The sequence below is a fragment of the Glycine soja genome, chromosome 9 (assembly GCF_004193775.1).
Source record: "Glycine soja cultivar W05 chromosome 9, ASM419377v2, whole genome shotgun sequence".
Taxonomy (NCBI): domain Eukaryota; kingdom Viridiplantae; phylum Streptophyta; class Magnoliopsida; order Fabales; family Fabaceae; genus Glycine; species Glycine soja.
In genome coordinates this window covers 38645631-38668476 of record NC_041010.1, presented here as the reverse complement: position 1 = coordinate 38668476, position 22846 = coordinate 38645631, and the positions used below count along the sequence as shown (strand labels likewise).

The 22846-nt window shown below is 28.6% G+C and overlaps 1 protein-coding gene across 1 annotated transcript; it reads right to left on the bottom strand.

Annotated features, from left to right (window-relative positions):
* Positions 1–10080: 10080 nt before the first annotated feature.
* On the bottom strand, positions 10081–16349 carry LOC114368785 (atrophin-1-like). The gene is made up of 4 exons (XM_028326039.1): positions 16101–16349; positions 15101–15988; positions 10952–11020; positions 10081–10856 (listed from the first exon to the last, which is right to left on the bottom strand). Exons 1-4 carry the CDS (start codon positions 16227–16229, stop codon positions 10419–10421), a joined length of 1524 nt encoding a protein of 507 aa, XP_028181840.1. The 5' UTR covers positions 16230–16349; the 3' UTR covers positions 10081–10418.
* Positions 16350–22846: the final 6497 nt, after the last annotated feature.

Below are 22846 nucleotides of genomic sequence, written 5' to 3'. Positions count from 1 at the left end.
CACAAAATATTTATCAAGCTCAAAGAAAAATTTTATTGTATAGTTATACATCCAATTATACTATATCATAGTGAATATTAGATTTTAAAGGAACATCATAAAAGAAAAATAAGAATAACAAAAATAAAAATATTAAAATAAATATGTTATGATACAAGAAATGACAAAATACAAAATGACTATATATGAGAAAAGATTGATATAGCATATATTCAAAAAATTATATATGACATTGAGAAAGAGAAAGAGAAAGTAACACTTGGTGTGAGTGTTTATTTTCTAAAAATAATTTTCATTTTCAAGATTTATAAAATTATGTATTGAGAAGAAAGTACTCTAAGTGCCATCCTGTTTTTACTTTTTCAAAAAAAAATTAAAAACATTATAGGTTATTTTTAGTTTTGAGCCTGTTTTTTAAAATATTTTAGAAAAATTATTTTCTAAATTTTAAGCAAGCATATTTACTCTTTTTTTTTATTTTCTTTGAGAATAAAAAAAATACTCAAATCAAGTGTCACCTAAAAAAATATGTTAGAAAAAATCAAAGATGTCATACTAAATAATATTCCTTAAAATTTGATTATTTTTTTTTTGGTCATATGGTGTCATGTCCATATAATCGGCCTAACTTATTAGGATAAGATTTTGTTATTGCAATAGTTAAACAATAAAAGGACAACAAATTTTTACAAAACATTCACATTATATATTGGATGTATTGTAATTGGTTCACTTTATATAAAAGGACAACATATAATCGGTTCACTTTTTCTTTTTGCTTATGGTGAAAAGAATAAGCCTTAAGCTTGCACAGGGATATAAACTTGGATGTATTGTAATTGTTTTAAAGACTTCTCAACACATTGAAGGGTAAATTTCTCTTATACCAAAACAAATTGTTGTTCATAAATGATGTTTCATTGTTCTTCATAGTTTTTTCACACATTTTTCGTGTGAGACTAATTTCTGATCTTGTATTAATTATTAATTCTGCCCCTTTAGAAAATAATTTGATTTTTGCGAGCTTGAATTTCGTACATTTGTTGAAAATTTTCAATCATTAATTGTATTCAAATTTATTTATTACTTGAGTCACTTCTTATAACTAACAAATTATTTCATGTAGTTGAATTAACAAAGGATTTGTTATATATGTTGATTTATTTATGACCTATTTGTTACACTCTAATAAAAAAAGTTTCACCACCTATTTTAGGCGAATAAAGTTTCAATGTTCAATTTACAATCTGCACACCCAAAAAAAAAAAAAAAAGTTTCAACTTTACAAGTAAAGAGGAAGGGATTGGGATTCCAATTATGTGTATTAATATAAAGGTTTTATTCTTTTAACCTAACAGAAATATAAATCTCTAAAAGTTGAACCAGAATCCCTAACTTGTGACTAAAGATTTTTTTTATCAGTGAACTCTGGGATACAAAGAATTCGATCAACTAAACTAAAAATATTAATTTATGGTAAAAAAGAATTAGAAATGCTAATTATCTAGGAATAAGATGAACCCCGCAGCAAAGGGCAACAAGAGGTGCATTAACTTAAAGAGGAAGAAAAAAAAATGAGTAGGAGATTGGAAGAAAAGTCATAGATCGAGGTAGATGTAAGCTCTTATTCTCCTATGTTGCTGCTTTAATGTTGACCATTGATTCTATTGGCCATGGCATGGCATGTCTGCATCTAACAAGTCTTTACTCATGAAGGACAATGACTTCTTGTAATCCTTACCCCATACTTTTATTATATATAAAAATGATAGGGACCCAATTGCAACACACATGAGCTTTTCAAAGGTTTACTTCTTCTGGATCACTAAAAATCATTACCACCCAGCTCAACTCATCTCAAACTTTTTAGCTTTGATAAGTTAATTTTAGTTGGGATGATGCATCCTTTTTATCCAAAAATCAGGGTTAGATGGAAAAAGTAGTTGATCAGGATAAACACCAATACATATAAAGGTGTGTCTTTAGCCTTCTGTCTTTTGTCTACCTTATGGTTCCCTGATTAAGAGGGTTTATGAGGGAGCTTCTCAGCCTCTTAACTATTTGTTTTATCAAAATAATAATTTAATAGTTTGAATATATTTTTGTTCTTTAATTTTAAAATTGTTTTTTTAGTTTCTATAATGTTAAAAAATGTTTAGTCCTTTTACTCAAGTATGTCAAATTAGTAGATGTCTATGTTCATTTTACAGTTAAATAAAAAAAATCAAATAAAGACATCCAAACTATTTAATTATATTATGCATTGTACAGGTTAAAAATCTTGTTTGATAATAAAAAATCAAAATCAAAGTAGATTGTTATGTAACTGACTTGTAATTCACATGTAAGCCAAGTATTTAATTGTGTTTAGACTGAGGAATTAAATTATATTTTTTTTTTCAAATTACATGAATTAAAATGATCAATTTTAAAATTTGAGAGTCCAAAATTAAGAGAATGAAAACATATTTAAATCTAATTTAATTCTATGTATGAGATCCAAATTGATACCATGTTGGAGAGATCTTTTTCAATAAAAAATAAATTTTATTCAAGGGAAATATTCATTTAAATTTTTTTCCCCTTATCTTCAGAAACCAATCAACATTTTAGTGTTTTTGGAAAGTCAAACCAGGCAACATGCTAACGTCTACTCTCTCAGCAGTTCAAGCAATGTTAAATATGCAAGTATTCCCATATATATTAGGCTGTTATTTCTCATATGGATTTGATTGATCAACTTCAAATAATAAAATCCTTCCTCTCTTTTCTCTCTTTTCATTTTCAATTTCAGCAAACACAAGCTGAATGAAAATTTTTTTAAGTAAAGATTCGTGTCCTTCATTCAATACCCAATAAAATGATCCGCTTTTGATGATTTTTTGTCCTCGAATTAGACATTACGTGACCATTCATCTAAACATTGCATAACGAAGAATAAGGAGGAATTGGGTTCACACATGTCTTTAATTTTGAAATATTCAACTATGCATATATATATATATATATATATGGGTGTGTGTGTGTCATATTTATCTAGTGTGATAGAGTTATAAAGAGAGAGAACTTATGTAAAAGTATAGAACTTCGTTTTTATATGTACTAGTACTACATATGATATTTGTGCAACGCACGAATTTTTGTATGAATGTGAAAAAATATGTTAAAAATGAAACTTTATATATTTAGAGTTTATTATAAATGATTAATCAAAAATGACATTTTTAAGATATATTAAATATAATATATGTCATCAATATTATATTTAATAATATTATCAAAATAATTATTAATTATATTTAATAAATATAAAAAAATGCAACAAATAGTATTATTTAATATTTGTGTGAAAAAAACATTAATAATATTATTATTACTCTTGGTCAAGTCTAGATATACATATAATTGATGAGAGCGCTTCATGAAACATTTAATAGCAGTAAATTTGGCGAGAAGGGATAGTGAATAATAATTAAATTCATTGCCCTATATGTCAGCTTTCATAATTCATATTTAAATATGTTGTTTAATTCTAGACACTGTCATGGCACATGTTCTTTTCACGCCAACTATGATATGCGTGGACAATTTTAAATGTGAAATTAATCACTAATTGCCCATATCTGAAACCTGGCTAGAAAGTATTCTATTTGAATTCATAAAAAAAATTGGTACAATTAATTCAATAGGTGTTCTTTCCAATCTACTCATACTGGTTGTCAACTATTCTTCCAAAATATTTAACAAAAAAAACTATTCTTCCAAAATTAATTAAACTCCGTGCCATTGTCATCACTCCTTGCAAAAATTAACTAATGATTTCGGCTATGATTAATTCTAACTGTGAAATGTTTTTTCTTTCCTTTTAAGTTCTGTTTGCTTACAGCAATTTCTCTTTTTGAATTGGTGTGCTAATTAATTTATTAAATTCTTGAAACTAAAAAAAAACATAAAATAGATTAATGAAAAACCTTATTACAAATGAAAAATGAAAATTTAATCAAATATGAACAACGAGATTTTCAAAAATTGAACTAAAAGCTTTGAATAGTATTGCAAAGTCGCAACATGTTTTCGGACCCTGTCGTCGTTTAAGGGAAGAGAGAGAGTTGTTGTTGTTGTTATTAATAATAATATCTTTGTCGTCGAGGTCGAGGAGGTAAGAGAAGGGAGAGATTGGGGTTCCATGGAAATTGGAAACCCTAATTGAATTGGAATTGTGTTATTTTCACTTCTTTTATTTATTTTTTCTTGGGAAAACAACTACTCGCCTTTAATCAAATTGAATGTGTTGTGTTACTTTCATTTCTTAATTATTTTTTTAGAAGCAATGCAAAACAATAAAATAGCTCAAATTCTTTATGATACAGGTTAAGAAAAAGAAAGATAAAATATTTTTTATTAAAATGCATAAAAACGTATTCTCTTGCAATTTTTAGATGCACTTTCATATGATATTTAATAAAATATATTTTTTTAATCATTTAATCAGTATCCTTAGAATAAAGACACAAGTTAACAAGATACATTTTGTATTTAATCACTTAAGTTTTATGATATGATGTAAAAATATTATAATAATTTATTTGTTCGAGTAGAAAATAAAGAAGAGAAAATAAAATACAATTTAAATAAAAACTTGAAAAATTATATTTTATTTCTAGAGCTTACTTTCTTATTTTAGTTTTTCATCGATTTATCTTCAATAAAACATTGTAAACTGTTATATTTCCAAAACGTATAGTACTATTTATTTTCTTTCTGTCTATCTACATAATATAATATATATGATGAAATAATGTTAAGTAAAAGTAATACAATAATTTAGAAGTGCTTAATTTTTATATTTTTAACAATTTTTAGGTTATTCAATTGCCTTATTTTATCTATGTTTATATTACTGATAAAAAAAATATGTACCAAACATTTGTTGACACAAGTGATGGTAATATTTTTTAAAATTGAACCCATAAAAACATTAGTTCAAGAATGAATGTTTCAATCTAGATCGAATCGATTTTAATAAAATATTTTTTTAATACAATGTTTCATTAATATTGAACAAAAAATAACATAATATGTATTAAATTGATAACAATAAAAAGTAAATTTTACTTAAAAGTGTCATAAGTTATAATATTTCTTTTTTTAAACCAAAATTACGTCGTTTTGAAAGTTTTTTTTTAAAAAAGAACAGTCTTAAGAGAAATTAGTTAACCCATCGATTTTCGACCAATTTTGAATCAGTTTAAGGACGTATCAATTTTTAGGAAGTGTTGAAACAAACACATGACCAATTTTTGGTCGAACTGGCTCGTCCGATTTTCAAAACAGTGAGTAATACTGACTTTGTATTTTAATTAAATAGTCAAGAGTTTAAATCCTAATTAATATATGTGTGCCTCAAGGTCTCCAAAGTAGATTTATTATTACTTTTTGCAGAACAACTTCATTGATATCATGGTTAACAAAAATTTGTTTATATTATAAATTTCTAGTTGTAATGTCACGTGTCAACCTAGCTTGGCACCCCAAAAAATAATGAAAATGTTAACCAACGATGAGGCTGATGCTAGGTGCACTCAGCATTTTTACTGGTGCACCCAACACTTATTGGGAAAAGACTTAAATATCTCTGCCATATTTTTAAAAAAAATTTGTGCACCCAACAGTTTCTTTTTCCGTTCGTGCTGTGTCTTTTTCGCTTCTTCTTCCTTTTGCGACTACAACTTCCTCTTCTGTGCGTTCTTTGGCTGTCAGCGTGCTTGTTGAGCCTGTTCTTCTACTGTGCGTTGTTGTTCAACATTGTTGGTGGCGTGTTGGTGGTGCTCTTCACCTCGACTGTGCGCGTTCTTCTTCTGTTCATGCTGCTCCATCGACGTCGAGGTAAGCCTCTTCTTCCATTGTTCTTCTCCCTTGCGTTTGTGCTTCCATGTTTGTTGGTGTAGTGTAGTTTGTAGGGATGTAGTTGATCTGCATAGGGATTTAGGTCATCTACAGTAGAGGTAGTTTAGGATTTAGATGATCCGCTAATGGAATGAGATGATTCGTAATGTGTTTTGATCCGCAAGAAGCATACAGATCAACTTGATCCGTAAGCTTGTTGCGGATCAACTTGATCCGCAAGAAGCTTAAGGATCAACTTGATCCGTATACTTAATACCAACATATGGATCAATTTGATCAGTATCAACCTTACGGATCAACTTAATTCGTACGATTTATGGACCACCCTCATGCACACCCAGCACAAATGCATACCTCGTATGTCGCCGACGATGAACCAACCACTGCAACAATGAACATTGACACCTCACCTTCACTGAAGCTAACCGATAGCAAGAAAACAAAGAAAATACGGCAAAGCACTACGGACCCAAGAGAGAAAATGAAGAAGAAGCGCTGCACAAAAATGGTTGGGACAATTTTTTTTTAAAAAAAGATAAAAAAAAACAGCTTTTAAAATGAGAAGGAAGGACAGGGATAATTTTGACATTTTTAAAAAATGTTGGGTGCACCAGCAATAATGGTAGATACACCTAGCATCAGCCCAACAATGATAATGGTAGTCAATCTTGCACAGATACCATATTATGGTTATATATATATCAGGGATGTTCTAATTTGTTAGAAAGATTGTTATTTATTATTTTTCCCGGTTGTTGCCTAAATACTAGTTTTTAATTATAATATTAATAATTTTAATTAGCTTTAAAAAAATAATTACAACTTATATCCGTTCTTTATCTTCAGCACCAAGCCACACAAAGAAGATAAAATTATATTCTAAGCAATTGAATAGGTTGACTCCACAAATTGAGAATTACTTGTTATATGCAACTTAGAATTTTTTCAATAATATTACCTTTGACTTTTAGCGCGCACCATTAAATATAATTAGAAAAAAAAAAAAAAAGCAACACAATCAAGGTAGTATTTGGTACATTCCCACCACGGTCATTGCTAGATGCAAATAAAATTCATAGGCATAAAAAAAAAAACTTCTTGAGTTGAATGACTCTTTTTTTTTCCAACCATATTCGCTGCCTCTGTCGATAGCCGATAGGTAAGTGTAATTAATATTTGTGGATTAAATACTACATAAAACCTAAAATCGATCTCAATGCATTAGACGTATAATCTTTTTTTGCTTATATGTTATTAAATTTGTCTAGTTTTATTCAATATAAAATTATTTATTCAAAATTGACATTTAATTTTCAATTTCTTTTGATACCTTTCATCTCGATCATTTGCTTCCTTTTATGTGTTAAAAGGAGTTAATCCAGCTCATTTAGATTGGCCCAACATAAGTTGCTCAAAAGATGAACTAACTCAATCCTCAGTGAATTGTTTAGCATAGGTGAACTTCCCACTAACTTCATTTTAGTTATCAAAAACAACAGAATAAAATATGATAAAGGAATTACTACAGTAATCAGTAAAAATAATATAAAATGTGATTTTTTTACAAAAGAATAAAATATGATAAAGGAATTACTTTGATCCTATATTTAAGGAATTAAAATCTCTTCAACGCATAGCTCATGTTAATAAAATTATAATAACAAATATTTTAACCTGTGGTACACTGCACACAGAATAAATATTTATTTTATGCAAATAAAATTTATAATATACAGTAAATAAATACTTTTAAATATTTAAATTATATTGTAATTAAAATATGTAATAAAAACGAACAGTAAATCATATTCAGATTTATTATAACTATTTTAATTATAATGATGGTATATTAATAATATAAAATTTAATCATAAATGATTATATATAATAAATTTATTGATTTTTATAAAAAATTATATTAAATTTGGTTGGAGCCAAAATTGTGATAAGGTACGTTTTTAAAACCTTGATGATTATGAGTGTTTTATATTGACATAATGGACCTATCTTGGACCGATATTCTAGATTCAAACTTAAACTTAATAGGCTATTGTATTATGCATCTTTCATTACATTTTTAAAAAGTTCATTTTAAAATATAAATTTATATTTTGAAATGAATTTTTTTGAAATATAATAAGAAGTGTGAAACTAATAAAGTAAACATGCGGATGCAAACAGAGATAATATGAACAGCCAATCACCCCTAAATTGATGACATTAGTATAGTGTCAAAGTGCCTAACATTGGATGACAGACAAATTATTACAAAAAAAAAATAAAAATTGTTAGTTTTGATCTTTATATATTTCAAAAGATTAAAACAATTTTTATTATTATTTTGCGGTGATGTGACATGCTTGTAGATAAGCTACCTCACATGCCATATGAGAATGGTTCTTGATATACGTGTATAAGAAATCGTTTAAAAATGATATCAATCAAAACTAACAAAATTTTCAAAAGACTAAAACTAAAGTTTGTTATATTTTATAAATAAGGACTAGACATATTTAACATAGAACTATGTAATGACACAGATAGACCAAATAAATTAATGGAACCTTGGAAAAACGTAATTTTATAATAACTAGATTTATATTTTACACAACACTTTTATATGTATCAAAACCGATGTTAAAAAAAGAAATACAAATCTATACAATAAATAAAAGTAAAATATGTGATGTAAGAGTTGAGAATCAAATTTAAGCTTAGGATGAAGATTGAAGGAAAGTCACAATTGGCCTATTAGATTTAAGGGAGAGTGTTATGAAGAAGTTTCTTATGAATCACTATAAAACAAATAAAAGGAGAGTATGCAATTAATATAAATCTCGCAATCTTTTCTAATTTTTTTTTATAAAGACCTATAGTCCTCGAGATTATGAGTTGGATATTTTAATCCTTAAAGTTACAAGTCCTCTATTAATGTCTAATTTTTTTAAAAAAAATAGTTTTAGTCATTTTCTACTCTCTTTTTTCACCATCATTTTGCACGCAGGAGAATATCCATGGACTTTGTAAAATAAAAAATTAATGGAGGATTTTCAAAATCGTGAAATAAAATGACCGACCTTGTTCAATGGACTATGGTCAGTATATTTTTGCACTCTGTTTGGACCAAAAATAAAGGATCATGTACAAAATGCTCTGGCACTGAGACACCACACCAGCTACTCTGTCGTCATAATTTAGTATGATTTTATCATTCAAAAATCTGCAATGTCAATATACAATGCTACTAACAGAATTTTGTAAAACTAACATAATTGAAAAGTGCCTTAAAAACATAATTGAAAATCAAATTTATAAAATTCGCCCAAACAAACAGGTGCTATATCATTAGAGAATGAAATTGGTTTCGGAAAAAGTAGAAGGCATTTGAAGAGATAAAAGGAAGAACATTGCACAAATAGATATTTTTTTAAGAGTAAGAAATGAACACAATATTAAAGAGTTTACAATACTCATATACTTTCCTTAACTAACCAAGTTAGACCCTATTAGTGCAGAAAATGGAATTTGAAATATACTTATCGAACAAATTAAGGGTAAAGAATCTCAAGGACAACTTCACTACATATGAATCAAAGATTGTTGTTTATATGGACCATTTACAATTCACAACTTTCTATTGATGAAGAAATTAATAATTAATAGTATATATCAGATGACAATGCACATTAAGTTTGTAGAAAAGAAATTAAATTTGATCTCACTAAATATACTTTTGAAAATAAATAAATAATTTTAAATATGACTAAACTTCAAATATTAAATATTTTTATTCTAAAACAATGTTTAAAATTAATACACACAAATTAAGAAGTATTTGCTAAATATAAAATATATATATATAGCCTTATTTTTTTGTAAAAATTAAATAGTTATTTTGATTTTAAATAGAAATATATGAAAAATGATTAAACTTGAAATAACAAATGATGTGCTTTCATTGAACTCGTATCTTCCCTAAAGCTTGAATTTTTATTTTTTTTATCTAACCTTAACTTTGACGAAGTTTACCAATCTATCTAGGCATATTTTTTGCTCCAAGGTTAAGTCTCAGCCAAAGCATAAAAATTCTATCAAACAAGAACCAGAAAAATTCCATCACACAATGAACAAAAAACGGAGGGGTAAAACAAAGAGGGGTTAAAAACAACAAAATAGACCAACATGAACAATATGACTAATAATCTAAAGCTGCCAAAGTCAAACAAATATTACTTCAATAACAGAATTATCAGTACTCTAAAATCTAAAAATTACTTCAGGGATCAATCTAGAATAGTGCACAACAACAAACTAAATGGACAATCGATTCACTTGACGAAAAATCAGTTCTGCTACTGCCTACTCGCTTTACAAATATGTTACCCCTCATGTGCCTTGTTAAAACACTTGTTTCAGATTGTTCATAACCAAATCGAAGACCATGTAATTCTTCCTAGCATCATATTATCAAATTGAGGACCATGTAATTCTTCCTAGCCTGGGCCTGATTCCTAAGGATGAAACTGTTGGTGGGAAGGAGGCTGTGCCTGGTGCTGGAATAGCTGTGGCGGTGGCTGTGGCGGCTGCTGCTGCTGTTGCTGGAACTGCAGCGAAGGCTGGTGATGGTGGAACTGCGGCAGATGAAATGGAGGATATGTTTGCTGAAATATCGGTGGCTGTGGCGGCAGTTGTTGTGGTGCTAGGTGTTGCTGTGGTGGCTGCTGTGGTGGCTGCTGCAGCTGCTGCTGTGGTGGCTGCTGCTGCTGCTGCACTGGAGGCTGTGGTGGTGGCAGCTCCACTTGATGTGGAAGTGTTTCATCCCTTAGTGGTACATTGAGGTCCATAGTTCCCAGTACTTCTAGCTCTTGAATAGCAGCAATTGCAGTGACTGGACTTTCATGGTTAAAATGAGGCTTAAGCACTGCAAGAGATTCCTTGACTTTTGATTGCTGCAAATTCATGAAACATAGGATCAAATATGACAACTTCAAAAAATGTGATGATAAATAATTGACAATTCAAACCAAAGACTATTTCAACTTACAAAGTGTTCAAGCTTCCTCCTGAGATCTTCATTTGCAGCATTTTGAGAAGTACTAGCAGAAGTTGAACCCTGTCCCACCAAAATAGATGCAATAGAAAATGCAAATAAGAACATAGTATAAAATTTGGAAGAGAAAGAAAAAAGTTAAAATATATTTATTTGTTCTTATTGGTGATGCTCATTTTCAATTTGATTTTAATACAAACAATATTTCAATTTAGTTAAAGAGTTTCCAATTCCATCCTCCCTGTCTATTGATATTACTATTATAGCATCATTTGTTGGGGTTGTAACAGTGGTGTGGGGCCCAAATTAAAAATAAGTGGTATACAATAGAGACCAAAAATACTATATTTCAGGGTCCTTAATCCTTAAACATGACAGTCACTTTCAATTTGATCCCTGTCATTCACAGTAACTTTACTGATCTATTAGTGTTAAAACTTAAAACGGCAACAACCGACAGGGTTGAATTTGAAAACAATTTATGTACAGGACAAATTTGAAAATGAGTGTTATTATAGAGAGACCGTCAAATTATGCAAGCCAAAAAAAGTAGGAAATCTAAAAATGATAAAGAAAATTCAAATACTTTAACAGGAAATGCAAAAGTAGTAACATAATTAGTATATTGGGAACAAAAAGAAAACTAAAAATTATAAAAAAAAAAAAATTGTTATAGAGCTCGAACATATTTTTCTATAATCCATAAAGTTCCATTTCTATAAAACTTACAAAGCAAAACAAAAAAGGTAGGGCATCTAAAAGTAATAAAACAATTCAAACATTTAAACATAAAACGCAATAGTTACTGCATTGAGTATACACCGTATAATTAAGAATAAAATCAATTTTAAACATGCACAAACTCAGATAAATAACCAGAGCATACTTTCATAAAAAAAAAAAAAAAAAACAGAACATACTTTTTACTTTATAGTGCATAATTCACTAAATAAATTTTACATGCCATATTAATATTAATCCTACATGCTGTTAAAAAAATATTAATCCTACAAAAATTTTAACTTGTAGTTTTAACATAAAATTCGCAGGTATGCAACAGACATTACTACAAAATATTTTCATTTACTTACTATTGTCACCTCCAATTCCAAAGACAAAGTTCACTGAAGAGATTTTTCTAAGAAAACAAAACTTTTAATTTCTTTTTAAACTTTCGGTGCATAAAGCCACGGTTTTATTCATATGGTCCATTGGCAATGCAGGGGAGCTATACCAAAACAGTTAAGAAAAAGTGAATAACTGAATAAGAACTGTTTCTATAAAATAAAAAGGCAAAAAAAGTAGGACATGCAATAATAAGCTTAAAAAAATTGACTAAAAACACAGAAATTGATGTAATAGCTTTAAAAACTTTATTACATACTTAGGAATAAAAAAAATTAAATCATAAAAGGATTTTAATATAGAACTTGTGCATATAATTTTATATAATCCATAAATATCCTTTTACAGGAACTCGTGTTAAATACTGCATGCCCCAATATTCTTTCAAAGTATACTTACTGTTTAAACATAAACTCACAGCTTACAACAAAAGCTCCTATTATCTAAGTCCATAATTCACTCGTTAAATTTCACAAGTCACAATAGGTCTACAAATTAAACATGCAGTTTAAACATAAAACTCAAGTATTTTCAACAGAAATTATAATTTATAAACCAATATTTACAAAGCATTATAATTTGTTTCCTGGTAAATATCCCCCAGCTAAAAATGGAAAAAGAAAAAGATTTATTAAAGTCAAAGAGGATAATATAATAAATACTATTTTTGCAATCAATCTAGTACAGATTGTAAAGTATCCAAGTACAAAAGATTTTCAAGTATAAACAAACACACCACACACACACATACCAAAAAAAAAAAAACAAATTTTTCTACCCAAAAGTTCATAAAAATGATTTTAAATTATACAAAGATTTTAATATTGAATTTGTACATAAAAATTTGTATGATCTATAAAATTTCTTTGTCAGACACTCATTAAATTCTACATATGACAATAGTCCTTCAAAGTATACTCAACAATTTAAACATTAACTCACAGCTTTTAAGCAGACATCACAATAAAAATTCTTATTTTCAAAGTGCATAATTCACTCATGTTAACTTCCACATGTCAAACTATTATCACAAATATTAAACTTGCAGTTTAAACATAAAATTCACATATTCACATATTTTCAACAGATATTACCACAAAAATTTCAGTTATTAACCTAACATCACCTCAAACCAAGGATACCAAAACAAATAAAATAAAACATTTTTCTTTGAAAAAACTCAAGCACATTAAGTCACTCTGTTTTACACATGTCCAGGGTAACGCAATAAGCAATATAACAACATACAAAGAGGATTGAATAAATAATTAAAAAAATTATGAAAAAAAAAAACATTTGTAACTTACATTGCCCAATATATTTTTCTTAATTTATAACCCAATCCAAGTAAATATCCCCCAACTAAAATGGAAAAGAAAAAAATATATATATTAAAGTTAAAGAGGAGAACATAATAAATACTATTTTCACAATCAAACTAGTACATATTTCAAAGTATCCAAGTATAAAAGATTTTAAAGTATCCACACACACAAAAAGAAACTACTGCTAATAAGTTCATAATCATGCCTTAAGCTTACAAAGAAGAAAAACAGAACGCATAAATGATGCCTCAAAGAATCAGAATTTTAATGAAGATATAACTTGAAATAAAATTATATATAATCCATAAAGTTTCTTTCTCAAATACTCAATGTCAAATTCTGCATATCACAATTGTCCTTCAAAGTGTACTTTCAGTTTTTTTTTTTTGCTCAGCAGTGTACTTTCAGTTCTTTTTTTTTTTGCTCAGCAGTGTACTTTCAGTTTAAACACAAACTCAGCTTTTCAGCATACATTACTACAAAAGTTCCTATTTTCAAAGTGCATAATTCGCTAAAAGTTATAATAAAACCTTTTTTTCTCTGAAAAATCAATGGCACATAAAGCCAAACTGTTTTAATCACATATGATCCACATAATGCAGTCAGCATTATTAAAACAGATAAAAGATGCAATGAAATCTTTTTTAAGAAATATTTAAAAACAAAAACAACTGTAATATACATAGCCCAATTTTTGGATACTTTAAAGTCGAACAAGTATGACATAATAAAACTATTTTCCCAATCAATCTTTCAGCAACAAAATAATACTACCAATAAGTTCGTAAAACAGACATTACGCTTATAAAGAAAAACAACAAAACGCATAAATTGTGTGCCTCTTAAGAACAAAAACAATTTTAATCATAAAAAGATTTTAAAATAGGACCTGCAATAAAATTTTATGTACATAAAATCACTTTTGTCAGACACTCGTCTTAAATTCTGCACATCACAATAGTCCTTCTAAACAAACAACCTCACAGTTCAAACAGAATTCCACACATATTCATCAGACATTATTACTACAAAAGCCTTATATTCAAAGTGCATAATTCACTCATGATAAATTCCACAGTTCACAATAACTCCACAAATTAAACTGGCAGTTTAAACATAAAATTCACATAATGTTCAACAGAATTTACCACAATACTCTCAGCTATTCACTCGTCATCAACTCAAACCAAAGATACCCCAAAAAATAGAATAAAACCATTTTATATGTGGAAAAAAACTGACACATAAAGCCACAATGGTTTTAGTCATATGCTCCACGGTATAGCAAATAAGTAATGTAACAACAGACAAAGGGGATCTAATAAAAGTTTTTAAAAAATAATTGAAAAAAAAAACATTTGTAATTTACATAACCCAATATACTTTTGAAAACTTATATACTAATATTTATAAGGCATCACAATTCCACTCCAAGTAATGTCCCCAAATAAAAATTAAAGAGATGTATATTAAAGTCACAGAGGATAGGATAATCAATAAAACAATAAATGCTATTTATGCACTCAATCTTTAGTACATAGTTTAAAGCAGTCACGTACAAAATAGTTTAAAGCATCCATACGCACACATGAAAAAAAAAACATAATCACACACCAAAATCACACAGATAAAAAAAAAAAAAAAGACACATTAACAAATTGTTAGTAGTCAACAGAGAAAATATGTATACTACCTTTTTCGGACGACCCACGGGCCTTGCCCCTGGTTTTCTGGGCTGTGCAGGCAATTCACCACGCCCTCTCCCTCGTCCTCTTCCGCCGCCACCGCGCCCACGGCCCCGTCCCCTGCCTCGGCCCGCAGCAATCATCTCGTCAGCATATTTCTTCGGCCGTCCACGGGCTCTTGGTCCGAGAGCCGCGTCAGCATCAACCGGCGCAGTTTCAGCTGATGCTGCCACGTGCTCTGTATCCACGGAAGCGGCAGATACAGCCGGAGCAAAGGGAATGAGAGTGGGCTGCGACTGATTCTTGGGCGGGCGGCCTGGACGTCTCTTGGGCCCAGCAGAAGCAGAAACATCTGTTGTGGTTGCCTTGGGAGGACGGCCCGGCTTTTTTCCAGAGCCGGGAGGACGGCCCCTCTTGGTCAGGCCCGCTCCTAAGATGCCACTCTTCTTCGGACGACCTCGCTTCTTGCCACTGCCTTCCGCTTGCACGGGCTCGTCTGCAAGCCCAAGCGCAGCCCAGACCGGCTCGGCATTCTGCTGAACCTGCACGTTGACAGTGTCCTGAGGCAGAGGCGAGTTCTGAACTGGATTTTGGGCCTTGCGAGGCCGACCTCTGGGCCTCGGAGTCGTCGTGATGGCAACAACAGCAGCCGGCACTGCTGATGTCCCTTGTGTGGGTGCAGGTCCAGGAACAGACACGGGCACAGATCTAGGAAGGGCGTAAGATTTTTTTACCATTTGGAGCAATCCCCTACTCTTCAAGTGATTCAAGTGCTGAGTCAACAAGTCTGAGTGATTCGGTGGAAGCTGCGTATACACTTGCTCAATATACTTCGCTATTGCCCTCTTGCTAGAACCGTCTTTCTCCTTCAGCGCCTCGATTGCCGTGTATATCATCTTCACCACACAAAGAGAAAACAAACGCAGTGAGGGTGAGAGAGTGAGTTAACTAGATTTGAAAAAAAAAAACAGAGGAATGATAAAAAAAAAAGGGTTTTCTGAAATTTACCTCGGCGTAGGGTGGGTGGTTAGAAGGTGGTTCGGGAATGGGTGGTGGAAGGTGGTCGTTGGGTTCGGCGGGGAAGGGGACGGCGGTGGCAGGCGGAGCTGGCGGTGGAGAGATCGAGGAAGGCTCCATCGTAGAGAGAGAAAGGGTAGATTCGAAAATTGGGAATTGGATTGGATTTACGGTATATATCGAGAAAGAGATGGAGAGAGAGAGTCTTAATATAATTGAGTCAGAGAGAGAGAGAGGGGTGGGTGGTTTTGTAAAATGAGGTGTGTGTGGTGGAAAATTATAATAATCAAGGGTGATGAGTGATGAGTTGATGATGACGGTCACGATTGAAGGATTGGGTTGAAATGGAAACATCTGCGCCGTTCATTTCACCACTTTCCCTTTGCTTAGATACCTGACGTGGACTCCATCTGTCTCTTCTCATTCTTTTATCCATTTTCTACAATTTTTCCTCACTCCCCTCGCTTTGCTGTTTGGGGTTTGCATTTCTGCCCCTTCGCTTTTCCCTTTTCAACATCCCCCCCTTTTTTGAGGAGTATTCCCCCCCTGTGCTTAACATTTATGAAAAAATCATTTTAAGAAAAAAATATTTCTTCTAACCTATTTTTTTTTAATATTTAATATATTTTGACAAATAAAATAAGATAATCGATTCATACTTTAGGTTTTTTAAAAAAAATTATGTGTTTTTTAATTTCATTTCACTTTTTTCATATTAATTTGATTCTATTCCATTTTTATTTTTTTAGTCTACAATAAATGATTAAAACATATATGAATAAAAAAAGGTCTCTATTGTACATATCCCCCTATGCCTAACATTTGAGAAGAAGAAAAAACTATTTTGATTAAGAAGAAAATTTCTTCTGGTTTATTTTGTTTTAACATTTAAGATTTTGACCAATAACTTAAGAAATTTAATTAATATTTTAGATTTTATTAAAATTATGTATTTGTTAATATATTTTAGATTTCTATTTTCAACATTTTAGATTTTATTCTGAATAAAGGATTGAGATTATATGAATAAGAAAAAAATATCTTATTAATATTATGAAATAACAATTAATTAAAATGAAACAAAAAAAAACTACTATAATATCAAACAAAATGAGATGGAGAAGCTATTTTCAACATTTAAACGTGGAGTTGGACATTTGTTATGTTTACTTGCTACTGTATTTTCGTGGAAAATAATTTTTTTATGAACTTCGATAAAATAGATTTTGCATGAATCGGTGAAAGTAAGTGTTTAATCCATCTTTGGCTAGAATAGAACCTAACAACAGTCTAATTTATTGTGTTCAGATATGATCTACTTGTATGATCACGTTTTATGTTTTAATAGATCATTTAGGGAGTACTTAATATTGAGATTTTTTCAGTTTCTCATAAATCATAAACTGAAAAGGTTAGATTTTTATTGATATGATTTTCTTGAAAGTGTTTTTTATGGAAAATTAATATTTTAAAGAATATTTATAAAATACTCCTGGTATGTTTCTTGATCATTAACGAGAGTAAGAATTTAAGATCTTTATGAAGTTGAGAAAATGTTAAATATATGTATAATAAAATTCTTCCAAACTTTATAATATACCAAACAAAATTAATATTTTCAACGATTATATTTTGCTTGATTTTAGGAAAATACAATTCCTGGGAAAATTCTAAACACTTACTACTGTACGTAGTACATTTTACCAATAAAAAGAACTATCAATGGATCAATTATGAACTGAAAATCATAAGAGTTGCAATGTAAACACTAAAAGTTTACATTTATGGTCAGTATCATAGCTTGTCATTAAATAAGTGTTAAATAAATCATTAATCCAATCTCGTACTCATTATGTTGAAACGAAAAGCAGTAGATTGTTATTTTATTTAGGCAAAATTATATTTTTATCCTTCAATTTATTTTGAGTTTCAGATTTAATTTACGAATTGGATTCTCCTATTTTGTAAAATTATGCAATGGTATTCTCCAGACCGTCACAATTGGACGTTGACGGTTAGTAAACGACGTTGACGGTTGCGTGTCACTTTCTTATTGAATAATGTTGTCATGTGTCACTATTTCATCTTTTATGGGGTTGACATCTAATCAAAACTTAATATGTGTCAGTCATCGTCCAATAAAAAAATGACACGTGTCAATTAACGTAATATCCAATTATGACATACGGGACCAACATTGCACGATTTTACAAAATAGGAGGACTCAATTCGTGAATTGAATTGTTGGAAGACTAAATCCAAAATTAAATATAGACTGAGGGACAAAAAATACAATTTTATCTTTTTATTTATTTTGCTTGAGGAGTTCTATTTAATATTTTTTAATTCATATAGGGATGGGGTTGTTGAAAAATTAGGATAAAAACAAGTAATTAGCTTAGTCTAACGGATTTATAGTAAGGAAGTAAAGTAACCTACTAACGTGATGCATTCATTGAAAATTCAAACTTTTGGTTTTGGTTCACCAAAAATTAAAAAGTATTCAAATTTAAAAATAAAAAATAAAAAAACCTAACTTTCCCGCCCTTTTGAAAAAAAAAAGAAAAAAGGAGGCAATGCATATTCATATTTGTTGCAACTCCCTCTCTTACTTTCGAATTTTATTAAAAGGATTTTAGTCATTACGCCACCTATGGCTATGGACCAGAAAGGCAAGAGTACAAAATAACTAGTATTATTTTTTTTTAATTTATTGTGGAATGCTCAAGCACTAAACGTTAATATTCCGTACCCATCAATGAGTAATGGATTGGGTTCGATTTTACTCCAATCTGAACTCATATTTAAGTTGAATTAATTGTTTTAAATTGAATCTAACTTGATCATGGCCTCACTTTATGATAAGATTGAGATTATTAAACTATGGAGTGTTTTATACCAGTATTTTAAATCAAATTATCATATCATGGAAAATAGTTTTTCTTTTTTTTGAAAGCAAAAAATAGTATTTTGTGGTATTGGTACATATTTATAATGTATCACAGATCTGATACACAAATGTAAGTTTTTAAATATTAATGACTCCAAAATGGAGTGGACAAATTTAAAGGATGATTTGCACGTAACTTTAAAATAAGAATGAACCATTTTAAGCTTAATTAATTGTTATTTGGTTCTTGTAGATTCGTTTTTTTTTTTAGGTTTCATGTTTAAAAACTATATGTTTTTGTCTTTATACGATAAACTTTTTTATGTTTCGGTTTCTATTGTTAGTTTTCTAGTAGTGTAGAATTACCACAAAATATAGACATAAAGACTACTTTTTTTTTAAAAGTTCGCACAGGTATTAAAACATAAAGCTATATTCAAAAAACTTAATTAAAAATTTATGTAGAAACTGAAAAACAGGTTAGCATTGAAAACTTTTAACTTAATTGAAAATAATAAGTATTTGATAAAATTAGCAGTTGAAAAATATAAATAATATATTTAAAAAGGGTGATAAGGAAATTGAATAAATATTTTAAAGATAAAAATAAAATATAAAAAGTTATAAGTTAACATTTTAAAATTTTTATTTCAAGTAATGTTTTAGAAAATGATAGAAGTTACTTAAAAAAATTATTTATCAAATAGTTAAATAATTTGTTTTACTAATAAAAAAGTTAAAAATTAACTGAAATGATTTATCAAATATAATCAAAGATTAGTTATTGGGAGTAAAACAAAAAATTGCCACAAATATAAGAATCAAAAGAATAATTAAATTAAGATGATTTAACTTAGTGTTGATTGTGTGGCAAATGTATTAAGATGTCCAAGTAGTAAAGACTTGAAAGTTCGAGTGTCGATTTTCACAAAAACTTTGTTATGTGTGTTGGATCATTTTCATTTTATAAAAGTAGAAGATGAGATGAGGTATAAAAGATGAGTTAAAAAAAAAACAGGAGATAAAATAATAGTTATTAATAGAAGAAAAAAGAAATAATAGGGAATTCAATAATATGAGAATGTTAGGATCTACCATGCCTTATTTGCCTAAGATATATTATTTTATACTTTTCTCTACCAATTAGTTGAATTTTCCCTACCCACATCTATTAGAATATTTGCCCTCGATGTCTCACAACGACAAGTCTATTTTACCTATTTATCTTTCATCGCAAAGACTTAATAGATAAAATGCATGAAGTCCTAATTATAGATGCTTGCTTTGATGCATGGTCATAATGTAATCACTCTATGTTTAGTAATGATTTTATTAAGATATTCATTCCTTTTAGTTCTATTAGAAATTATCCTCTGTCGATCGACTAATTCCTAAAACTGATGCATGTAAGACCTTCTTTGTATTTCTATTAAAGATTACCCTTTGTCGAGCACCTAACCCCTAAATATGATGCAAGAATGAATGATATATGAAATTAAAGTAAGAAAAGATAATAGGAAAGAAAACGTCTGATTGCATTGATAGATATGAAACATACAATACATTTTTTGGCTTTTTTTAAGTCTGTAAGACCCTAACTAAGAATTGAGTCTCTCGTAATCATAAGGGGCCTCACACTTGAAAAAGAATGGAAAAAATGGAATAGAAGATAAAGGAAAAGGATGAAGAATTCCCTAAAGGAGAGTTATGAGACTTTAGGTGTGTATTAGAGTGTTTTGAGACTTGGTATGTCTTTTCTCCTTAGCTTGACTCCCTTTTTATAGTTGTTGGAGTAGACTTGAGTCTGTGCGCTCGCGCTAAGCCTGCGTTGCTCGCTTAACATGTGTGTTTGTGTATTCACGCTTAGCGTGATTCTTCTCGCTTGGCGTCAGTGCGAGGTTTTGCACTGAGCACACCTCTTCTTGCTTAACGGGGGTGCATGTTCTAGTGATGAGGGCGTGGTGCGCGCTAAGCGCATCTTGGGCTGAGTTTTTTTCATATTTTTGGCTTTTAATTCTTCCTTTTCATATTTGTAAGTCATGAATAAAAAAAATATCAATTTTTAATAATTAAGCATAAATAATTGTTAAATCATGATTTTTAAGGTTATTTTCATTATAAAAAATAACTCATATGTAACCGTTATCACTTAGTTGTTTGAGTATAATATGAAAATTATTGTAAATCTCTAAAACCTTTCTTCAATTTCTATGTGATTTATTGAAATTTTACATAATATCCTCAATTTTTCAAGGTCCTCATTAACTTTTTTAAGTCGTTGAAACACATTATATTTAATATTTTGTAGCTATACCCGTTAAAAAGATAAAAATATTATGTAAAATTTTAACAAATTCGAAAAAATATCCATATAATTTGTCATAAATTTTAATTTTCACAATAAATAAAAAAGTTGTCTTTTAACTATTAACTTAATAAAGAACAATTCAAATATATATTAAGATCAATTCCATAATTACACATGTAATAATTTAACTCTTGGTTTTTTATTATCTATAATCATCATTTTAAATACATTATAATTAATTATTTTTAAAAATCATATATTATTAGCATTTAATGTTATTAAAGTAATATTTATACAAATATATGGTCATTATGGACACACTTTGTGTTCCATCTCGATTATTTAATAAAAAATAGCCTTTCAAAAATAAGTATTTATAAAAATATATAAATAAATATATTTTTTCTCTCTTATATAGTCTGAAAAAAGTTTATTATTTAAATAAATTTCAAAGAAATAGTTTATAAAAATTATTTTAGAAAATAAAAATTCAAACCTATCTATTTTTTTTATTCTGGTTGTCGAAATCAATACCTATATTTTTTTTTACTGCAATTCAATACCTATCTAAACATATAAGTTTATGTAAACTAGACTTGATAAAAAAAATGAAGTAGCATTTAATGCTATTATTGTAATATGTATATAAATATATTAATAAATGTTACTTTCTAATATAGTATGACACGATTTTTTATTTAAATAAGATTTAAAATAAAGTATAAAAATATTTTAAAAAGAAAAATAGATTCCAAATCTATATCTATCCACATCTATACATAAGTATATTAATGTATCATTTAATATTATTAATGCAATACCTATACAAATATGTATCAAAAATATCTTATGCTGTATCATACAGTTTTGTTAATTAATTAAAAGGTAAGAAAAAAAAAAGTTATAACTCATATTATAAATCGAAAAGAACAATTCAAATATATACATATATTAATAGTATATTCACATAATAATTTATCTTTTAATTTATACCCATAATTATATTTCAAATCTATTATAATGATTCGTTTGAAGTGTTCTATATACTTAAAAATATTTATTTTTAATTATAATTTTATTAAAAATACTGTAAAGTAAGAAATTAGAATGTATATTAATATAATTTTAAATTATTTGCCTCAATGTCAGCAATTAATTTCAACTAATTATTTTTTATTTTTTTAACTTTTATGCATATAATATAGTAAGTTGATATTTATTTATGAAAAATAATTAAATTAACCATTAAAACATCATAGATGCTATGTAATTTATATTATATTTTATATAACAAGATAAAGTAAGTTAAAAAATATAATAAGTAAAAGTAATCCTAATAATAATAATAAATTTTGTCTTTCATATGTATCTTTAATTATTATTTGAAATAAAATGTGGTGAATTATTTCAAAATTTTCTATATATTATGAAAAAACACTTTATTTTTAACATCAAATTATAATTTTGATCCTTTTAGTTTTTCAACTCCATGAATTTGATCTTCTTAATTTTTAATTATAATATTTGATCTTCTAACTT